Raw genomic sequence first — 16707 nt, forward strand, 5'->3', positions numbered from 1 at the left:
ATATGACAACAGCTTATACAGTAACATTGAAAAGCCATGCTGGTTTCAACTTAAGAAACAGTGTCGGTGAAAGCTTTTTGCAACAAGGGCAGAAGGATGGAAGGACAGAAGGAAGGATGGAAGGAAGAAAAACTTAAAGAAATGTTAGGTGCAAGCCTTTAAAAAAGGAATTACAGAAAACACAGAATAAAACAACAGTTAGAAGGGGAAAATACTGAGAGTGCCCCTGTAATACAGCCTTATACATTTCAACACTTTATACAGCTAATGTGCAACAGTTCTTAGAACAATCCTGTTGTCATAAGAACGCACCAGCACTGGTGTTCTTCCTACTTTGAAGGTTTCTTTTGCAAAGCGCAATGCATCACTGCAGTTAGCAAAGCATTAGGGGATTTTTTTTTCCCCTCAGTAGCCTGTGCTACTGAGAGTGGATGAGCTTCTGTATTCTAAACAAACTGGAGTATTTGTAAGATTATCAGTGTTAACCCTAGGAACAATCATTTTCAATAATCCATCCTGTAGGTCATAAGTACAGGTCACTACAGTCAAGCCTCATATGGAAGAGGGCTTTTCTGGTAACCTGGGCATCTCTGCTATGGGGATCCTGTAGGATATAATGCAGGTAATTCTGGAAGCTGTGACACATTCTGACACTGAAGAGCAAATGTCCTCCAACTACTGTCACAATCTGGAGAAAGTATGTTTAGTTAAATATCTGTAGATTCAGAGTAATCCTACTCCTTTCATAGGCTGTTAACTTGCAAACATTCAGGAAGAATTTTTCAATGCAAAGTTCCCAAAATTGATTTCTAAATGCTGACAAGTCTTTATGCAATTGTGTGAAGTACAGTAGATGAATTATTCAAAGTGTTAAATGCAAGCAGTGTGCGATACTTACAGTGAGATTTATAGGCACAGAGAACTTTGAAAAAGTTATCCTTTGTTTTTTCGTTCTTAAATCTTCAAACACAGATTGAGAAACTTAAGATTAGGGATGCAAATGTTGACAGCAGCATTTATTGTTTTCTTCATATAAGAAAGCAACCATTCCTAGTGTTCATTCTGGGAGAGCAGGACTCTCAAGACCTAGATATAGGCTGACCAAAAAATACTCTCCTTTCACATTATAGTGTTTTTGCTTGGAATTCTAATAAGCACGTTACACAAATTTCAATTAAAAAATGAGACTCAAAAATATTAACATGGCTCTATCGCTGTGAAAAACACTAAAAAGATAAACAGAGGTAGCCAAGAGTCTGAAGGTTCACCTATCTCCCTGGCACACAGGCAAAGGATACATCAAAGCTTGACTATTAACTGATTCCTAGCCCCCCAAAAACTCTACAGAAAGTGAGAACTGGGCAGCAGGAAAGCCAGCCAGTGCAGCCCTCCCACTCCGTGCGTTGCCCAAGTCAAGCACAGGAAGGCACCAGCCTAGTCCTGCAGCTCCCTATTCCTGACACTCCTGGCTTTTCTGCCTTCCATGTCCTTTCCTCTGCTTAGCCAGAAATGATACTGAAAAGGGGGACTGGAATGAGCCATCGGGGGCTCTACCCAAATGGCAACATGCAGGGTGTGTGCAGCTTTAATTCTGGGGTTGCCAGATGGGGGAGAGAAGTTTAAATGCCTCCAAATGAAGGAAAGAAATTCTCATGGTGTCCCCTACAACCAGTGTTAATGTACTTCTGCAAAACAAGCATTTGGTTTCATGTAGTTTGAGRCTTGTTCTAAAACTGTTGTAAATATTTAACTTATTTACAATAAGACTAAACAACTATTAACTATCTCATTTTTCTTCTGTTTATTTTATAAATTACAGCTCCCAACATTTGTGCAGACTGCATATGCCATGCACTAATTGGTAATATGTTTTAAATTATGGCAATATTGTTATAAGTTTAAGCTTTTGAGCACTAAGCAGATAAAAAAAAGATTTCTCCAAATACACCATTGCGGATTACCTTTTATTAACAAAATGCCAGCTTGATGTGACACTACTACTGCAATGATTCTGAATAAAGCATCAATTCCTTTGCTTTATGCTTGATATTGTATTTATTTGGGGATAATAGGATCTTGGGATTCTTGTTTTTTATGTTCAGAAGAATGAAGTAGTGATCTCCATGTGGTAGACAAAAATGTCAAAACAACCATACCCTTCTCTCAAACAGCTGGGCAAAGTTTCTCTTGGATTAAAAATGCTTGCAGAACTTTGCTTTTTTGGGATGTTGTTAATGTATCATGAATACAAAAGAAGTTACAAAAATGAGTCACTATTTTTGAAAGGAGGCAATATATAGTCATAAAAGTTCAGCATGGCTTAAACATCTTCCAAATAAGTGAATTTATTCACCTGTGGAGTAGGTGGCTACAGCTTGCTTTAATGTGAAGCTTAATGTCACAGAGAAGTGGGTTTGTCACAAAAAAGTCTTCCTCCAACCTCTCATTACCCATCATCAGCCAAAAAAAAATAAGATTTGCAATGTTTCTGAACGTATAAAAATGCATAATGGAAACAAATATGAGTTTTATAGCTTTGTAAATATCTGAAAAGTCTACTTAATGTTTATACGTGTTGATCAAATAAGATATATAACTCCAGATTTTTAGATAAATAATTCAAAAACCTTAAAATATAATGATTTTTCTTATAAAATTTAATTTATTGCAGCAGTAAGGTTGTTGTTATACATAATTTATGAAGCAACATGTGAACAAAGCTGATTTACTCTAAAAAAGACTGGGAAAGCTGGGAAAGGCCTATACTTCAAATTTTCCAAAGCAACAGAAGTCCAGATCATTTTGTTCTGTAAAATTGTTCATAAAAGTATGAAAAATCTTAATGACAAAAAGGCTGAAATATGTCGAAGCAGAAAGCCCGCAAAGGCTACCTGGAGACTGAATTAATATCATGTCTGACAAAGAGATGTTGTTGGAGACTGAAAATCAATTAATCCGAAGTGGTACATTAGAAACTGGGCCTACTTGATGGACAAGACAGGGAGTCTGTCTGCTGTGCCAAGACAGTCATATCACCCTTCCTTTTAGGACCCAAGATTTAATGCTGGTGCTAGAGGAAAAAGGAATGCATAAAAGAGCAAGCTTTATTGCAAATCATATTTCCATCTCCCCTACCTCTAACTTCTTCAGTATCCCCAGAATCCTTTAACACCCGCTGCTGTCATCACCCTCATCCTCAACAGGTATGGGGTGTTCGGCCACAGAGAGGCAGAAGAAGTTTGGGCAGCACCGAGAATGAGAGACTTCCAGCCTTCCCTCCTCTATTCATTTTTTTTCCTTCCCCAGCTTGTTTCTCTTTTTTTCCCCTCCTTTCTTGATTTGCYCTCCATTAAAGGGAATCTGCCATCTGGAAGTGACCATATAATTTCCAAGAAATAAGAAGGTCACCTATGAACAATGAGAAGCATCTTCAGCAAGACTGTGCTGATGTAGGTATGCTGGCTTGACAAAGAAGTTCATGGGATCATCTGTATGTATGTGCAGTTGATGTATCTACCTCATAAAGTAACTTATGTTGCAACCACTTTTGCTTTACTTTGATATTCTGCTTTAATCCACCGTATTGCATGCACCATATAAGAAAAATCTATATAACATATCCTAATCATATTGTATTTAGTACTGATAGATCAAAATTTTGCAGCAGCATATTTTTACATCAGAACTTGCTAATTCTTTGACGTAAAACTGTCAGTAGAAGAACGAAGAAAATACAAAGATGAGTTGCATTAAATAATGGTTTGCAAATTGTGTGACAATCAGATAATACATTTCTTATTTTGGACAAATAAAAGATGAAACTTTTCAGATATTTTGTTTCTGTTCTTTTTAAAACTAATCACAACTAATCACAAAACTAAAAAGACAGATATGTAAAATGACAAGAAGAAAGAAATGGTTAGGAAATGTCTAATAATGATTGGCTTTTCTCACTTAGCTGGGAAGAAAACTTTTTCACAATATCAAAAATTGTCAGGGAAGAAAAAAACCTGCTTTTCAATGTATTCTAATATTCTTCCAGAGAGATAGTCTGCCAAGGTTCAGCGTGATTTGAATTGGTCAAAGTATTTTTCCCTTCAGCTCAAACTGGGTGTTCTATTAAAAATATAGAAACTTGTACCCCCAAATGTAAGAATAATACTCACTTTATACTTTATCCATCTACTAACATAAATAAAACTTAAAGTGCATGGAAAAGGTAGTTAAAATCTCTCTTGGGTAAGATAACCTGGGGGTATGTGCTAGTCTAGCTTGATAAAGTTTCTCTTTACAGCAGGATGTAATAAAAGTAAGAGTTTGGTTTATTCACAACCAGTATTTAATGTCTGCATTATGACAGAAGATCAATCGCTCAAATCCCCCTACTGTATCTGTGGGAAACACAGTGCTGTAGAGAGGTATTTCATTCATTGTATCTGAAGCTATCCTAAGATATAGCTGTCACACCTAGGTCAAAATTTAGACAGAATAATACAAAATTAAAGGTTTTCATTAAAACTTCCGAATAACTCAGAGATGTATTCAGTTTGAATCCCCACATCTCATCACCTGCAGCACTACATATTTGATTCATCTGTTGTGAATAAACCAGCCTCGTAATATACTTAAGCATGAGGAAAAAGTAGTCTAGTCGATACCATCTGAAAGGCCCTCTCAGGGGAGAAAATACAAAGATGCATTGCATAAAAATGGTTTAACAGAATATAACAGACAACAGAAAATCTGTGGTGGGAAGCCCAGAGGAGGTCTTCTTTTAAGCTTGCAAAGGAAAGACTTGCAATAGGCTTTTTTCTCTTTTTTTGCCCCTGGTACCTCCAAAATTGACACTAAATTAGAGGGAAACGACAGCAGAGTTTAAGGCACAGTGCTGTCTTCCTCCACTTTACATATTGGGTGACTTCTACTACTGCCCAGCTGAGGTTACAGAGATATACCCATTGCCTGGGCAATTATTCCGGTGGTTTACTCCTAAAACTCATGCTGAATACAACTAATACTTGTGAAGAATTATATTGCAACTAATGATGACCTCCATCCCCCTCCAAAGCTGTTGCAAGTAAATTTACTCCTAAAGTTACAGATGTCCTATGCTGGAGTCTGACCATGGTGAAAGATGGGCTTGGAAGGCTGACTGTCATATCTGGAACCTGACATTTCCGAAAATTGCCTCACATTTTAGGTGCCTTCACTATCAAGTATCCATATTTTAGGAAGTCCAATACAAATCCTGAGGGGTGCTGGGTATTCCCAGATCCCAAGAAAAGAGCTGAGTATGTGAGTAGCTCAGCTGAAATCAATATAACATTTTTCCAGAGGTGAAAACTGCCAAACAGTTTGGCTTTACTCCCAAATGGCCAGGCATTTATTATCTAGTGCGTAAAGGAGACTGCATGTTTGTGCTGTCAGTTAAAATTCAGCGAATAATCTTGAATGTTGCCTTTGTCTTTGCCACTCCACTTCTTAAAAACTGGACAAAGGAGGAATGGAATCAGGAAATGACACACATTTAAAGCAAGAAGAGAGAAGTCATGGGAGAGATTTGTATAGAAAACAACTGACAACGGAGGGCAGAGAAAAATTAGGTTGGCAAGAGAAAGGTTTCAGTAATAAACTGCTGAAAGATGCAGTTTCCTAGCTTCCTTCTGACTCTCCTAATGCAGCAGTCAATAAAAGGGCAGTATTGAAGATGTTTACTAAAACTCTTGCTTCAATTTAACAGCCACCTAATGTAACACATCAATAAACCAAATGAATTTAAGTCACAACTCACAAGTAAAGCAAGAGTATTCCACTGAATTTATGACTGTAAATCTACACTACCTGTTTCCCCTTCACTATGTTGCAGCCCTTCTCTTACCTGTACATGTTTATTGAAAGTTTGCAACTCTCTGATGTTTTATTACCACTTAACAAAATATATATATTTTTTCTAATCCAAAGTTTCGAGAAATCCAAAGAAATTCACCTACTGACTGTGGTAGGCTTAGGTACAGGGATGCATTTGTGGCTGTACAAATTATTACATGGTTGACTTTAAGCGGCATCACTAAGCTGACATACCGACCAGTTATATCAAATGTCAGCTGTAAATCATTATTAATGTAAGGAAATTATTGTCCCTGTAAGGACTTTTTTGATGGCTGTGGCTTTAGAAAACTGATTTCCCTAGCGCTTCAATTTACTTAAAGCCAAGAGGGTGATTAAGTATATATGGTCTACGAGAAAGAAAGAAAGGAAGAATATGTCCACATTGAAAAAATTACATTGTGGATTTGGAAAATATGGTGATAGAACCATCACCATGCAGGGAAATTTCTACCAAGGATTTGTGGGAACCCATCACATATAATTTTTTTTTTTTTAACTAGTAATAAATATGGAACTATAAAATCCTGGTTGGTAAAATCTGGTGAATTCACAGAATCAAGAAGGTATGAAAATTTACTACTTCTCTATTTGCAAATTACCTACACACTTTTTAAAATTAGTTCATATCTATTTTTTAAAGTTATAAATTATAAATTTTTAAGCATTTTTTGAAAAGGCTGACTTTCTAGATTTTGTACAAAGCATAGGAAGGAATCAGCTGTTTATTTAGAAACAGCTCAGACTATAAATATTTGATAAAGGTAAATACGTATATATTCATGGTCCATATGCCATACCTTTATGTTCTTCTTAATTAATGTAGGTCTCAGAATTCAATTTATAGTGAAAAGATTACTTCAAAATTTGAACCCTAATTTTCAGTCTTTGCTTGCAACTGTCATTTCAGCTTATACCTTGTCAGTAACATTATTTGATCAAACGTATGCCAAATRTTAACATAAAAGTTTCAAATATATTCGATATGTGTAAACATACGATTGTAATTAAGGAAATTTTTGTGTGTACTATTTGCACAGTTTCACCACGAGTTTACCAAGGAAACACAAATTCTAGATGTCCCATAATTTGTTTAAAAAAATTCAGATAAATTTATTTTCCACATTTCTATTTCCATTTTTACTAAAATCATATGTATCATAAACAAGAGAGGATAGCATATGGGTTCTAATAATCTCCTGTGTATAATGGCATTCTTAAAAAATGCCAAACTCTCATTTTTGAAGTGGTTTATCTTTGCCCCACTTCAATGTGCACAACGTAGCACTTACTGCGGGATCTCAGTGTGCCTTCTCTCCTCAAGGAGCAATCTATGAAGTCATGTAAAGATCCAGATAAAGCTGTACTCAAAAGTAATTACAATAAAATAACCACTTGAACTATATTCAAGAGAAAAAATACTCAGTATTCCACTGTTTTGCTATGCAGCTCAGAACAATATAAGAAGAAATGCGGCAGCAGTGGGGAGCCTAAAAGTGTTTCTCAAATTTCTCCTACTAAGGATTGCAGCTGAATTGAACACAGATTTTTACCAGCAGCACGCTTGGCCATGCTCATCGTGCAGGCCATTTCGCTTACCGTTGTGAATTAATAATGTCTGGCGACAGCTGCGGAAATGTTTACCCTAAAACAGCAGCAGCAAAGAATCCAACCCCCGGCGTTTGCGTGACACCTGACACCGTTGTAATTGGAGCTGTTGGAAACTAGGGGGTTGCTTGGTCGAGTGGAAAAAGCGTTTTCTTGTAATTTAATTCAACAGGGGACGTGAAGCAGACCCAGAAGATGGTCCGACCTGTTTTCCTGTGGCCCTTTAGTGGGCGTTATGAGAACTGCCGGTCTGGGTAAACGCCGGCGGGACGCCGCTGGCACCTGCATCTCCTTGGCTTTTCGTTGCCCCGAGGCCAGGCCGGGCAGAAGGGAGCCGCCAGCAGTGGCCAAGCCGGGCTGGCAGTAGCGGCCGTCCCCGCAAGCCCATGGCAGGTGGCAGGCGAGGCACCAGGAGAGGGGGCCTCCCACATCACCCTGACCAAATGGGAAAACCTGAGCGCTTTCCCTGTCCTCGAGGATTTGGGGAAAAATTGCCAACGTCCTGACCTAAATCTCCGCAGCTGCTCTCATAAAGATGAGACTCCTGCTTTAAAATACGACCTGGTGCAGAAGCTCACCTCCTTATTGGGATACACTGTATATAACTCCCCAGGCACATTTTTTACAAAAGCTTTATTATGAAGAGTTAACTATGTTTTTCTTCCCTTCAGCTGTGTTGACTCCTTAACATATGCAGCTTCATATCACAGAAAACTAACATTACCTTTGGCAKAGCAGAAACAAGAGTTTACTCATCACAAGACACCATATGCCATTTTGCTTAAAAGGAAAATACAAAATGCATCATCTTCAGCTAAACTTTAGGGAAAAGCAAATAAAAAAGAGAACAGAATAAAATGAACCAAGTCTGGAAATAACTGCATCCTTAATACATATTTTATTCCAGACAGGCAGGAAAACAAATACCGGTGAGGCCTTTCAGGCTCAAAATCAATGGCACAGAACCAAAACCCATAGTCTGAAATCTGCCAACATTTTTTGCTTCATGAGAAGTAAAACACCTGATTTCTCAAGTGAACAAGTCATCATGGGCAAATGGATCAATCACCGCTTAAAGAAATACAAGAAAGAAATGCTGGGCAAACCCATCAGGAGCGTTCATTCAAGCAAAAGCCTTTAAAGGCTAGGCTGTCGTGACTAGACTGAGGCTGTTCAGTTCTTACTCTGTGAAAAAGGATACTCTGACTTCACTTCACTTTTCCACTTCCCCAGATGATTATGAACCCAAGAATACTTTTTAAATCTCCATCCTCCTATTAACTGATACAGTACAGACCTCCACCAAATACTCTTGCTTTGGAGTGTGTGTGGGAAATTACTGGAAGACCTAGTAGAAATTGTTAGTCTGCTCTTTTCTGCAAGAGGAGAGCCAAACCTGACTGTATTAAACGTTATACAAAATGTGGTAGATTTGGGGATTACATTCTGTTCATTTATCTGGGACAAGTTTTTCCTCATTCCATAAAAAAGTCATAAAAGAGCTTTTTCAAATGAACCAGCTACATATATCCTTCTGAAAGAAATATTGAATGTTTAAAAAAATGTTCAAGTGTAATTGAAAACTGTCTGAGAATACAATTGAACAAGCTGGTTGGCATGTATTCCTAGAAAATATACTTGTTTTCCTCCGAGTTTGATTATACATTCATTGCCATCTAACAAATGGACCTGTAAAGAATACACATTTCTGTTGCAGTTCTCAAACTTGCAGTGCTTGAGATTATTTACCACTAACCTCATTACAAGCAGCAATGGAAAAATAATGGACTTTTCAGTTTGCTGCTTGTTTCAAAAAGCTGGTGTGTGTTTGGGAGGGAGATTTGTATTGCATCAGACTAACTAAAAGGTTAAAAAAAGAAAAAAACATTTTCTTAGGCTGTAAGGTCTAACTTACAAAAACAGAATGTTTTCTTTCCACTTAATACACTATTTAAATAAAAAAGGCATTTTTTAACACAAATTCATTTTATGTCAACCTTTTTTGAAACATTCCATTTAGGAAAAAAAGAGATAAAATTAATAAGATATAAAAAAGAAAACTGTTTTTCTCTTTCAGTCTGAGTTTTCTGATTTAAAAATCATATGTTAATGCATTACAAAATCGCTAAAAAAAATTTTCATAATTCATCATTTTGATGTCTTTAAAGCAGAAGAAATAGATTTTTTTTTTTTTTTTAATGTTGCACCTAGTACCAATGGACCCATGCTTGTTTCTGGCAACAAATGGACTCAAGTCTGTTCTTGCCTTTTTTCATACCAAAATACACGGACAGGCATGTAGAAATGTAACCACCTCTCATTGTGGAGGGATGGGGGCAACCAGGCCATATCTAGAATTTTTGTAAAGCAGGAAGGTATTTTTGGTCTTAATTTTGCAAAAACCTACTGTTTTAAAACTATCACAGAACAGAGAATGTATGGAGAAGAAAAGGCATCAATTTTCATGATATTTAAGAAAAAAGGCCATGCCAAAAAGATAAAATGTATATTAACAGTGCAGCAAACTTTCCTAAAGAAAGCATGTATTCAAACATATCGCTAAAAGTCTGCAAACAAAAAGTTCAACAGTTCATTTCCCTCACTCTCCACACGCTAGATGTGAGTATTCAGCCATGCACCTTTAATGTCAGAAAGAGAGAATATCAAGCTATGTTTGCAGCTGCTGAGCTGTGAAGATGATGACTAAAATCACAGACCTAAATAGGTATAGACCCACTGAGTATAAAAATGCTGAAATTTCAGAGAGAGAGAGARAAAAAAAAAAAGGGTATGGGTAGGAGAACTCCTAACTGTCCCATCCACTCTCACAAGCAAAGCTGTGGAATTCAGAGGGACCTTTGCTACACAATTGTTTCAGTTCTATGATTTTTTTTCCCCAAAAGTAAAATCCCTGCATATTCAAAGGAGTGTTAATTACAACAATTCTAACCGAATTGCTAGAAATGTGAGAATGTGATTTCACAAAAGGTATGCTTCAAAATGGTTCTTCCTTTCTGCCTTTTAGTATTTTTATAGAGTTCCACCATTTAGATGGTCAGAAAAGTCTTACCAGCAACTTAGTGACACATTTATTAGGAGTAATAAAATATCATAGGAAGGGGCAGGGAATCAATTAATTGGATTATGGAACCGTATTAGTACCCTCACCACTTAGATAAAAATTCACACAGGGACCAAAAGTGTAACAGCGGAAATATATAGGCATACACGTATATACATAGAGAACTGTATTTTACTCAGCATATGGGGTTCCAACGGCAATCGCATCGCTTCAAGGGTCTTTGGACCATGCTTGGAGTTTTTTGATGCTATGCTGGTGAAACAAAATCCCAAGCTGAAATCGGCCAGATTCTGCAAAAGCCAAATACAGCAGCTTCCTCATCCGCCTTCAATATTCCTGTTGACCTCTAGACACAATAGATGATTCTGGGCAGGACTGAGCTCTCACGTTAAATACATATGGCTACCCCTTGGCAGAGCAAGGAAGCACTGGATAGTTAGTTAGCAGCAATGGCATGAAAAGGAGCAAAGGAGATTTCAAAGTACCATGGAAAATTTCCTAGCAGCGAGTAGGGCTGCATGTGGAACTGGCTCAAGCCATGGTTGCCCTTGGGAGCCAAAGTCTCAGCAGGCAGGCAGGATTAACCAGGTCAACAATTACCTAAAGATCTGTTCAGCCCACAGTTTGTAGCACTTCAGTACTTCATAAACAGTTCTTGCAAACATTCATTTCAAATCCTAATGGCTAATCCCTTAACAGCATTCTCTAGGCCTTATTTTTGTTCTTGTAAATGTTTACATGACCAAGGTTTTGTTCAGTCTAATATCTGGAGAGTAAGTGCTTGCCGTACAAACATTCTTGATTGCACAGAACCCTAAGGACTGTGGTTGCTATTTTTCTTTCTTTACTTCCCTCGCTAAAAAGAATATTAGTCATCCATCAGAAAACTGAAACAGTAACATTTGACATAGGTAGCAAAATACAAATAGTATAGCTAATAACTGAAATGAATAGATTTGCAAACACTGCTCAGATGACATTTGTTCAGTTCCGCTGCTTTGTATGTACTAGAAAACAGAGCTGGTCAAAGAATGGAAAAAAAAGTCAGTTTGCAACTATTAGTGGAGCTTTAATCATTGTTTCTGCAAGATGTATTGCTAGGAATTTGCCTTATGTATACTGAGTATTTGCACAACTTTCAAAGCATTTCCAAGCGTGTTTTTTTCCCCCCAAATATATCCTACACTTAAGAAAGGAATCATCTGGAATTTGAAAATTCTTACCATCAGATGTACAACTGCATCAGAAAGATTCATACATCCAATTTAGACACAGAAAATCTACAACACAACCATATCAAAAAAGCAGACAAATGAAGATCATGATATTTCCACTCATAACGTAGGACTTCAGCACCCAGAAATCCTTCTATGGTTATCTTGGAGAAAAAAAAMCAAAGATTATGCAATAGTAAAGCTATGGCTATTTTGTAGACATTCATCTGCCACAGGATAGAGATTGAGGGATTCATATGGCAATGATCCTGCAGGAGCTTATTGCGATCTTCACGAATTGGCAGTGAAACGTACTTTATTACAGTTGTCATAGCCTGCAGATGCCATGACATTACTGCCTGTCTCAGAAATTCATAAATGTGGAAATGATGGAAGATATATGTCACATGCCTTTGCTCTCTGTCTCCAAAAGAGTATGAATAAAAATCTACCATCAGTTTTGCCTTAACTGACTCAGTGGATATCCTGCCTTTGGTTATATTGCTTTCTTCTCTATGACTTGTTTTTTGATAAATGATGTCACTTTAAGTGTAAAGATCCTTTTCCCCTTTACAGAGGACTAAATAGCTCCTTTTAAAGTGAACGTTAAAACTCCCATTGACTATGAAATAAATAGTTTATGTTACATAATAATCTATTTGCTATTGCTTTCCAAGCTTATTTTTTTTCTCATGCAACTCCTCCATTGATGTAGTCATTACACAAATAATTTTTTTTTCTTTTCTCCCTCAAATAAAAGTCAGTTTTGCCCTATGGAGAATGAAGGCCTTTTCTGAAAGTAATGTCACCATTATTCACAGCTAACAATACAATTCTGAATCTTGGTCTGCGGTGAGCCCCTAATTCTTTTTTGGTGACTTCTAAGAGGTCTTCTTTTAGAAGTTGACCTCACAGGACTCATCTACACAAAATACAAAGATGCCATTTCATCCCAGTTCTCAAACTTAAAGCAAAACAAAACACAACTGGAAGGAGAAGATTTGATCATGTTGTTAACTTCTTCAGGGGGCAGACATCAGATCTAATCCCCTCTCTGGAAATTGCACCTATTTTTGCTTTGTTTTGCTGGGAGAGGAAGAAGGTGGTTTTCATCTCTGGGGCAAAAACCTAAATGTGTATCTTACAAGCATAGCCCCCCAAAACAGGAACTGGAAACTATGGCAATTAATTACAGGATTTTTGAATAAGCGGTTTGACACAATGAACTGATTTTCTCAGTATTCTGCAACTGATGATCAGGTTGCAGTAATGTGCAAGGAAAGAAGAGTTTTCGTAGTCACTAAATATATGTTTTTACAGTTATATGTTTGCAATATGTGCAAGATGCCCAATTTCTGTATCTGAAAATGCTTTTTCAAAAACATCTAAAGTAAAAGAATACATCCAATATGAATCTACAAACTTTCAAAAAGGTACAATTGCAATGCATTGGGCAGCCTTGTTGTTTGGGTAAYGTTGCCAAAATTTGGGGCAAATTTGACTAGGAGGCTATTTTTTAATCAGCCTTTCAAAATCACTAATTATCCCAGTGGCCACTTCCATCAGTGGCAGAGGGATTAATCTGCAAATTACACTGCTTAAAGGCAGTGCTTGTATTTATACGCAAGTGTCTACACTTCTGTTTGTTAAGGCTAAAAAGTTTGCCTGTGCCAGAGGACACGTCTACATGGAACAAAGCAGCGCTCTAYACCTAGCTTCAAACGATGAAGCCTGGCACCAGACAGTGAATTTCAAGACAAGGTGAAAATTTCTACACATTATTTCCCTGTTCCAGTAGTCATACCAAAGGATTGCCTTCCTCTCTTTTAACAATGAATTTTTAGATTTTCTTCTTCGCTGCTCTGCTGCTATCCTACTGATAGTGCATTTCAGGGATGGTGAAAGCAATTTCTACATCTCAAAATCACAAAGCATTTTAGAAGGGTTTTTTTTAGAACAGAAGTTCCTGTACACATAACAATGTAAAATTTTTATCAATAATGCTTTAATAAACTAAAAATAATTATTGAAATCACCTCTACCACAAGCAGCCCAACCCTACTCTTTCATCAAAATTACAGTTTGGCTGCTTCAGTTCTTCTGTGAAGAGACGTTTTATCAGTATTTTTATAAGCCCGTACATCGTTTCCCTGACAGACACTTTTTCTTCTCCTCCAAAAGTATGCAGTCTGTCAACCAAGCAACTTYTCATCAAATGACTGAAATCATTTTGTCAACCAACTGTTTTTTACTTTTTCTCATTTTACTTTAAGCCTCTAAAAGCATCCTGTCATGTACCTACAGTACTTTGTCTACCTATTTCATCAAAAAAATAGTGCTTTCAGCTGTAAATATTTCAGAAAAGATCACGATTTTTATTGTTTGATTCTGCTATTTAAAGGCATTTTTCTGCTAAAAAGAGTCATATTTCACAAAAAACTAGATGTTGGTTTCTTTTATCAAACTTCTGAATTTGTATTTGATGTACAAAGCAAGTAGGTGTACTTAAAAGTAAATATTTATCATGCTGCTGCAAAATTAACTGTTCTGTAGTGCTTATATATTTAAAAAACAGCACAGTAAAACATTTTAGCAGTGCAATGGTAAATGTATATTGATTAAGAGGCTGTGCACTGAATAACCACAGTGATTTAAAAAACTTCATAAGCTCAGTTTCTTTTTGAGTATTAATCAACTTTAGAATAGCCCACAGTTCTTAAGATAATATATACCCTGTTGTCTTTTTACAAACGTATCTAACACCCATGAATGCCCTCAGCACTACACTGACCTCACCACAGCAAGCTTGATTTGATTTCTCAGCTAAGTCAGTGCAGCTGCCTGGAAATTCTTTGGCAGTTAAGTATATATTTTTCAAATATATATTTTGTTGCACAGAAATAGGAGAAATGATGTTGAAACGCTACTCTTTGTGGTTCTCACTGGTGTCAAATGAAAGTATCTAGGCTTTGAAGTATCTGTCAAAATCAAAACCACAACTGGCATTTTTCTTTTTGCTAGTTCTGATGGCAAAGGGCACCCATATGCCTGAAGTTACCCAGTGAAGTCAATGGATGAGATCTGCAGGACGTGTGGTCCTACCTTTATTCTAACTCCTGCCCTGCTTAGAATAAAAACAGAGAAATCTCAAATATGGCCTTCCAGCTAAAATACCTACAAACCAGGATACTGCATAAAAATATGTATTTAGAAATAGGCTGTCAGACAGCTATTTTCTGCAGGTTTGTAGACTTTATTTGAGCACAGGCAGGATCAAATTCAAGGAAGGGCATTTAGAAGCTACCCTTACTTTTCTTAAAACATAATCAATTCTGTCCATAACTTGAGTAGCATTTGGGCCACTGCTTATCTGGATTTCAAAAGAAACTCTAAATTCATATTCATATAGTAAAGGCAAACCTCTGAAAAATGTGTTACATACTTAGACAATCTGAGCTGCCTTGATAGAATTCTTACTTATTTGCTTTAATTTTATCTTTAATACCAGGCAATGAATTATATCTTGTTTCCCAACTGTTCCCCTCAAGACCCAATGTGACACTTCTCTGAATACTACCTTTTCCTGAACTGGCCTGTTCAGGCTAACATAATAATAGTCAAAGTCTTCTGCAAAAGCAACCATGAAGATCAAAAAGAATAACTTCAAAGCAGCATCGTTGTGGATTCCAGTGCTGCCTCTCCCACAGAAGAGCTAACTAGCATCTCAGAGGTAAGGCTACAATAAATGTTTCATGAGGCCCTGGGCAATATAATTAGCAATCATGGAACATCTTAATCTATTTAAGCAAAAAGTACTTGAGTTTTAGATTTAATCTGGGATGTAAAGACAGTTTTATTTAGAAATAAAAAACAGGGATAATCATGGAAAAACTTACAGTAAGAGCAGCCGTAGACCTCAATTCTCAGCCCAATTTGGCCCTCTCCATTCCAGTCCAAAGGAACTATACGCACATAGCGAGCAATAACTGGGTGTTGTAAATCATGCCGGACCACACTATCAGAATTTGTATTTCCAGGAAATGCCTAAGAGAAAGAAAAATAAAATGATTATATTACATCTATCTCACATGCTATAAAGGTTTCCTGCTATGAAGAAAAACATTAGGTACTGAAGTTCTCAGAGCACCTACGTTATGTTAAAGTTTTCTTTGCTAGTGACCAAATGAACAGTCAATTTAGGAACTGTTTCACTGGGACCTCATGTCCTCTTTCTCCACAACAGATATGTTGAATTCATGGAAAAGCTGCAGCGAGGTAAGAAAGCAATCCATTCTACATTGCTAACCTGTGACGCAGTCATTAAAATGTTCATAAAAGTGTCCCACCCATAGCAGTTGTTCTGTGGAAGAAGAAACCCATCATTAAACCGTTAGATTACATGCTCCTGTTATTTCCCCACACGTGTTCCCACTGCAATAACCCACTACCTACAACAGACCTGAAACCCCCCCAATGTCTCAATTTCCAGTAGCCCAGAAATCTTCCCTTATTTTTGATGTATTACCCACTGGGAAGTGGGTATCTAATTTCTGTCATAACCGTAACTGTCACCCACAGCAAAGCCTATTTTTGGTTAATAAAACTTTGGAAGTTAGGAAAGGACACAACAATTTTTAAGTGAGTTTTGAAAATCAATGAAGTAATACTTAGTGCGAATTTTGTGTTTTTTTTCTACTTCTTGGTAAAATATTTCATAGCATCAAGCTCAAAAATTAACAATACCTCCCAGTTAACATATATTTTTTTCTCTAGTCAGCTTGTGGACAATCCATTCATTGACTGAAGGCAGATGTTAAAAATAAGATTATTCCTCCACCTAACAAACTGTTGCTCTTTCAGTTAGGCTTAATATTTTCAGAGGAACTTTCACACCTCTTCCCAGATAATTTTCAAAAG

The 16707-nt window shown here is 36.9% G+C and overlaps 1 protein-coding gene across 1 annotated transcript in view; it reads right to left on the reverse strand.

Moving 5' to 3' along the window:
• Positions 1 to 15834, reverse strand: part of CNTNAP2 (contactin associated protein like 2) — a gene marked incomplete at its 5' end in the record, with an annotated part of 659794 nt that extends 643960 nt beyond the window's left edge. Inside the window, one exon of the mRNA XM_026074688.1 lies at positions 15687 to 15834. Coding sequence (XP_025930473.1) covers positions 15687 to 15834 — 148 coding nt within the window. The remainder of the gene's footprint in view (positions 1 to 15686) is intronic.
• Positions 15835 to 16707: the final 873 nt, after the last annotated feature.

The sequence above is a fragment of the Apteryx rowi genome, unplaced genomic scaffold (genome assembly GCF_003343035.1).
Source record: "Apteryx rowi isolate R43461 unplaced genomic scaffold, aptRow1 scaffold_395, whole genome shotgun sequence".
Classification (NCBI taxonomy): Eukaryota; Metazoa; Chordata; class Aves; order Apterygiformes; family Apterygidae; genus Apteryx; species Apteryx rowi.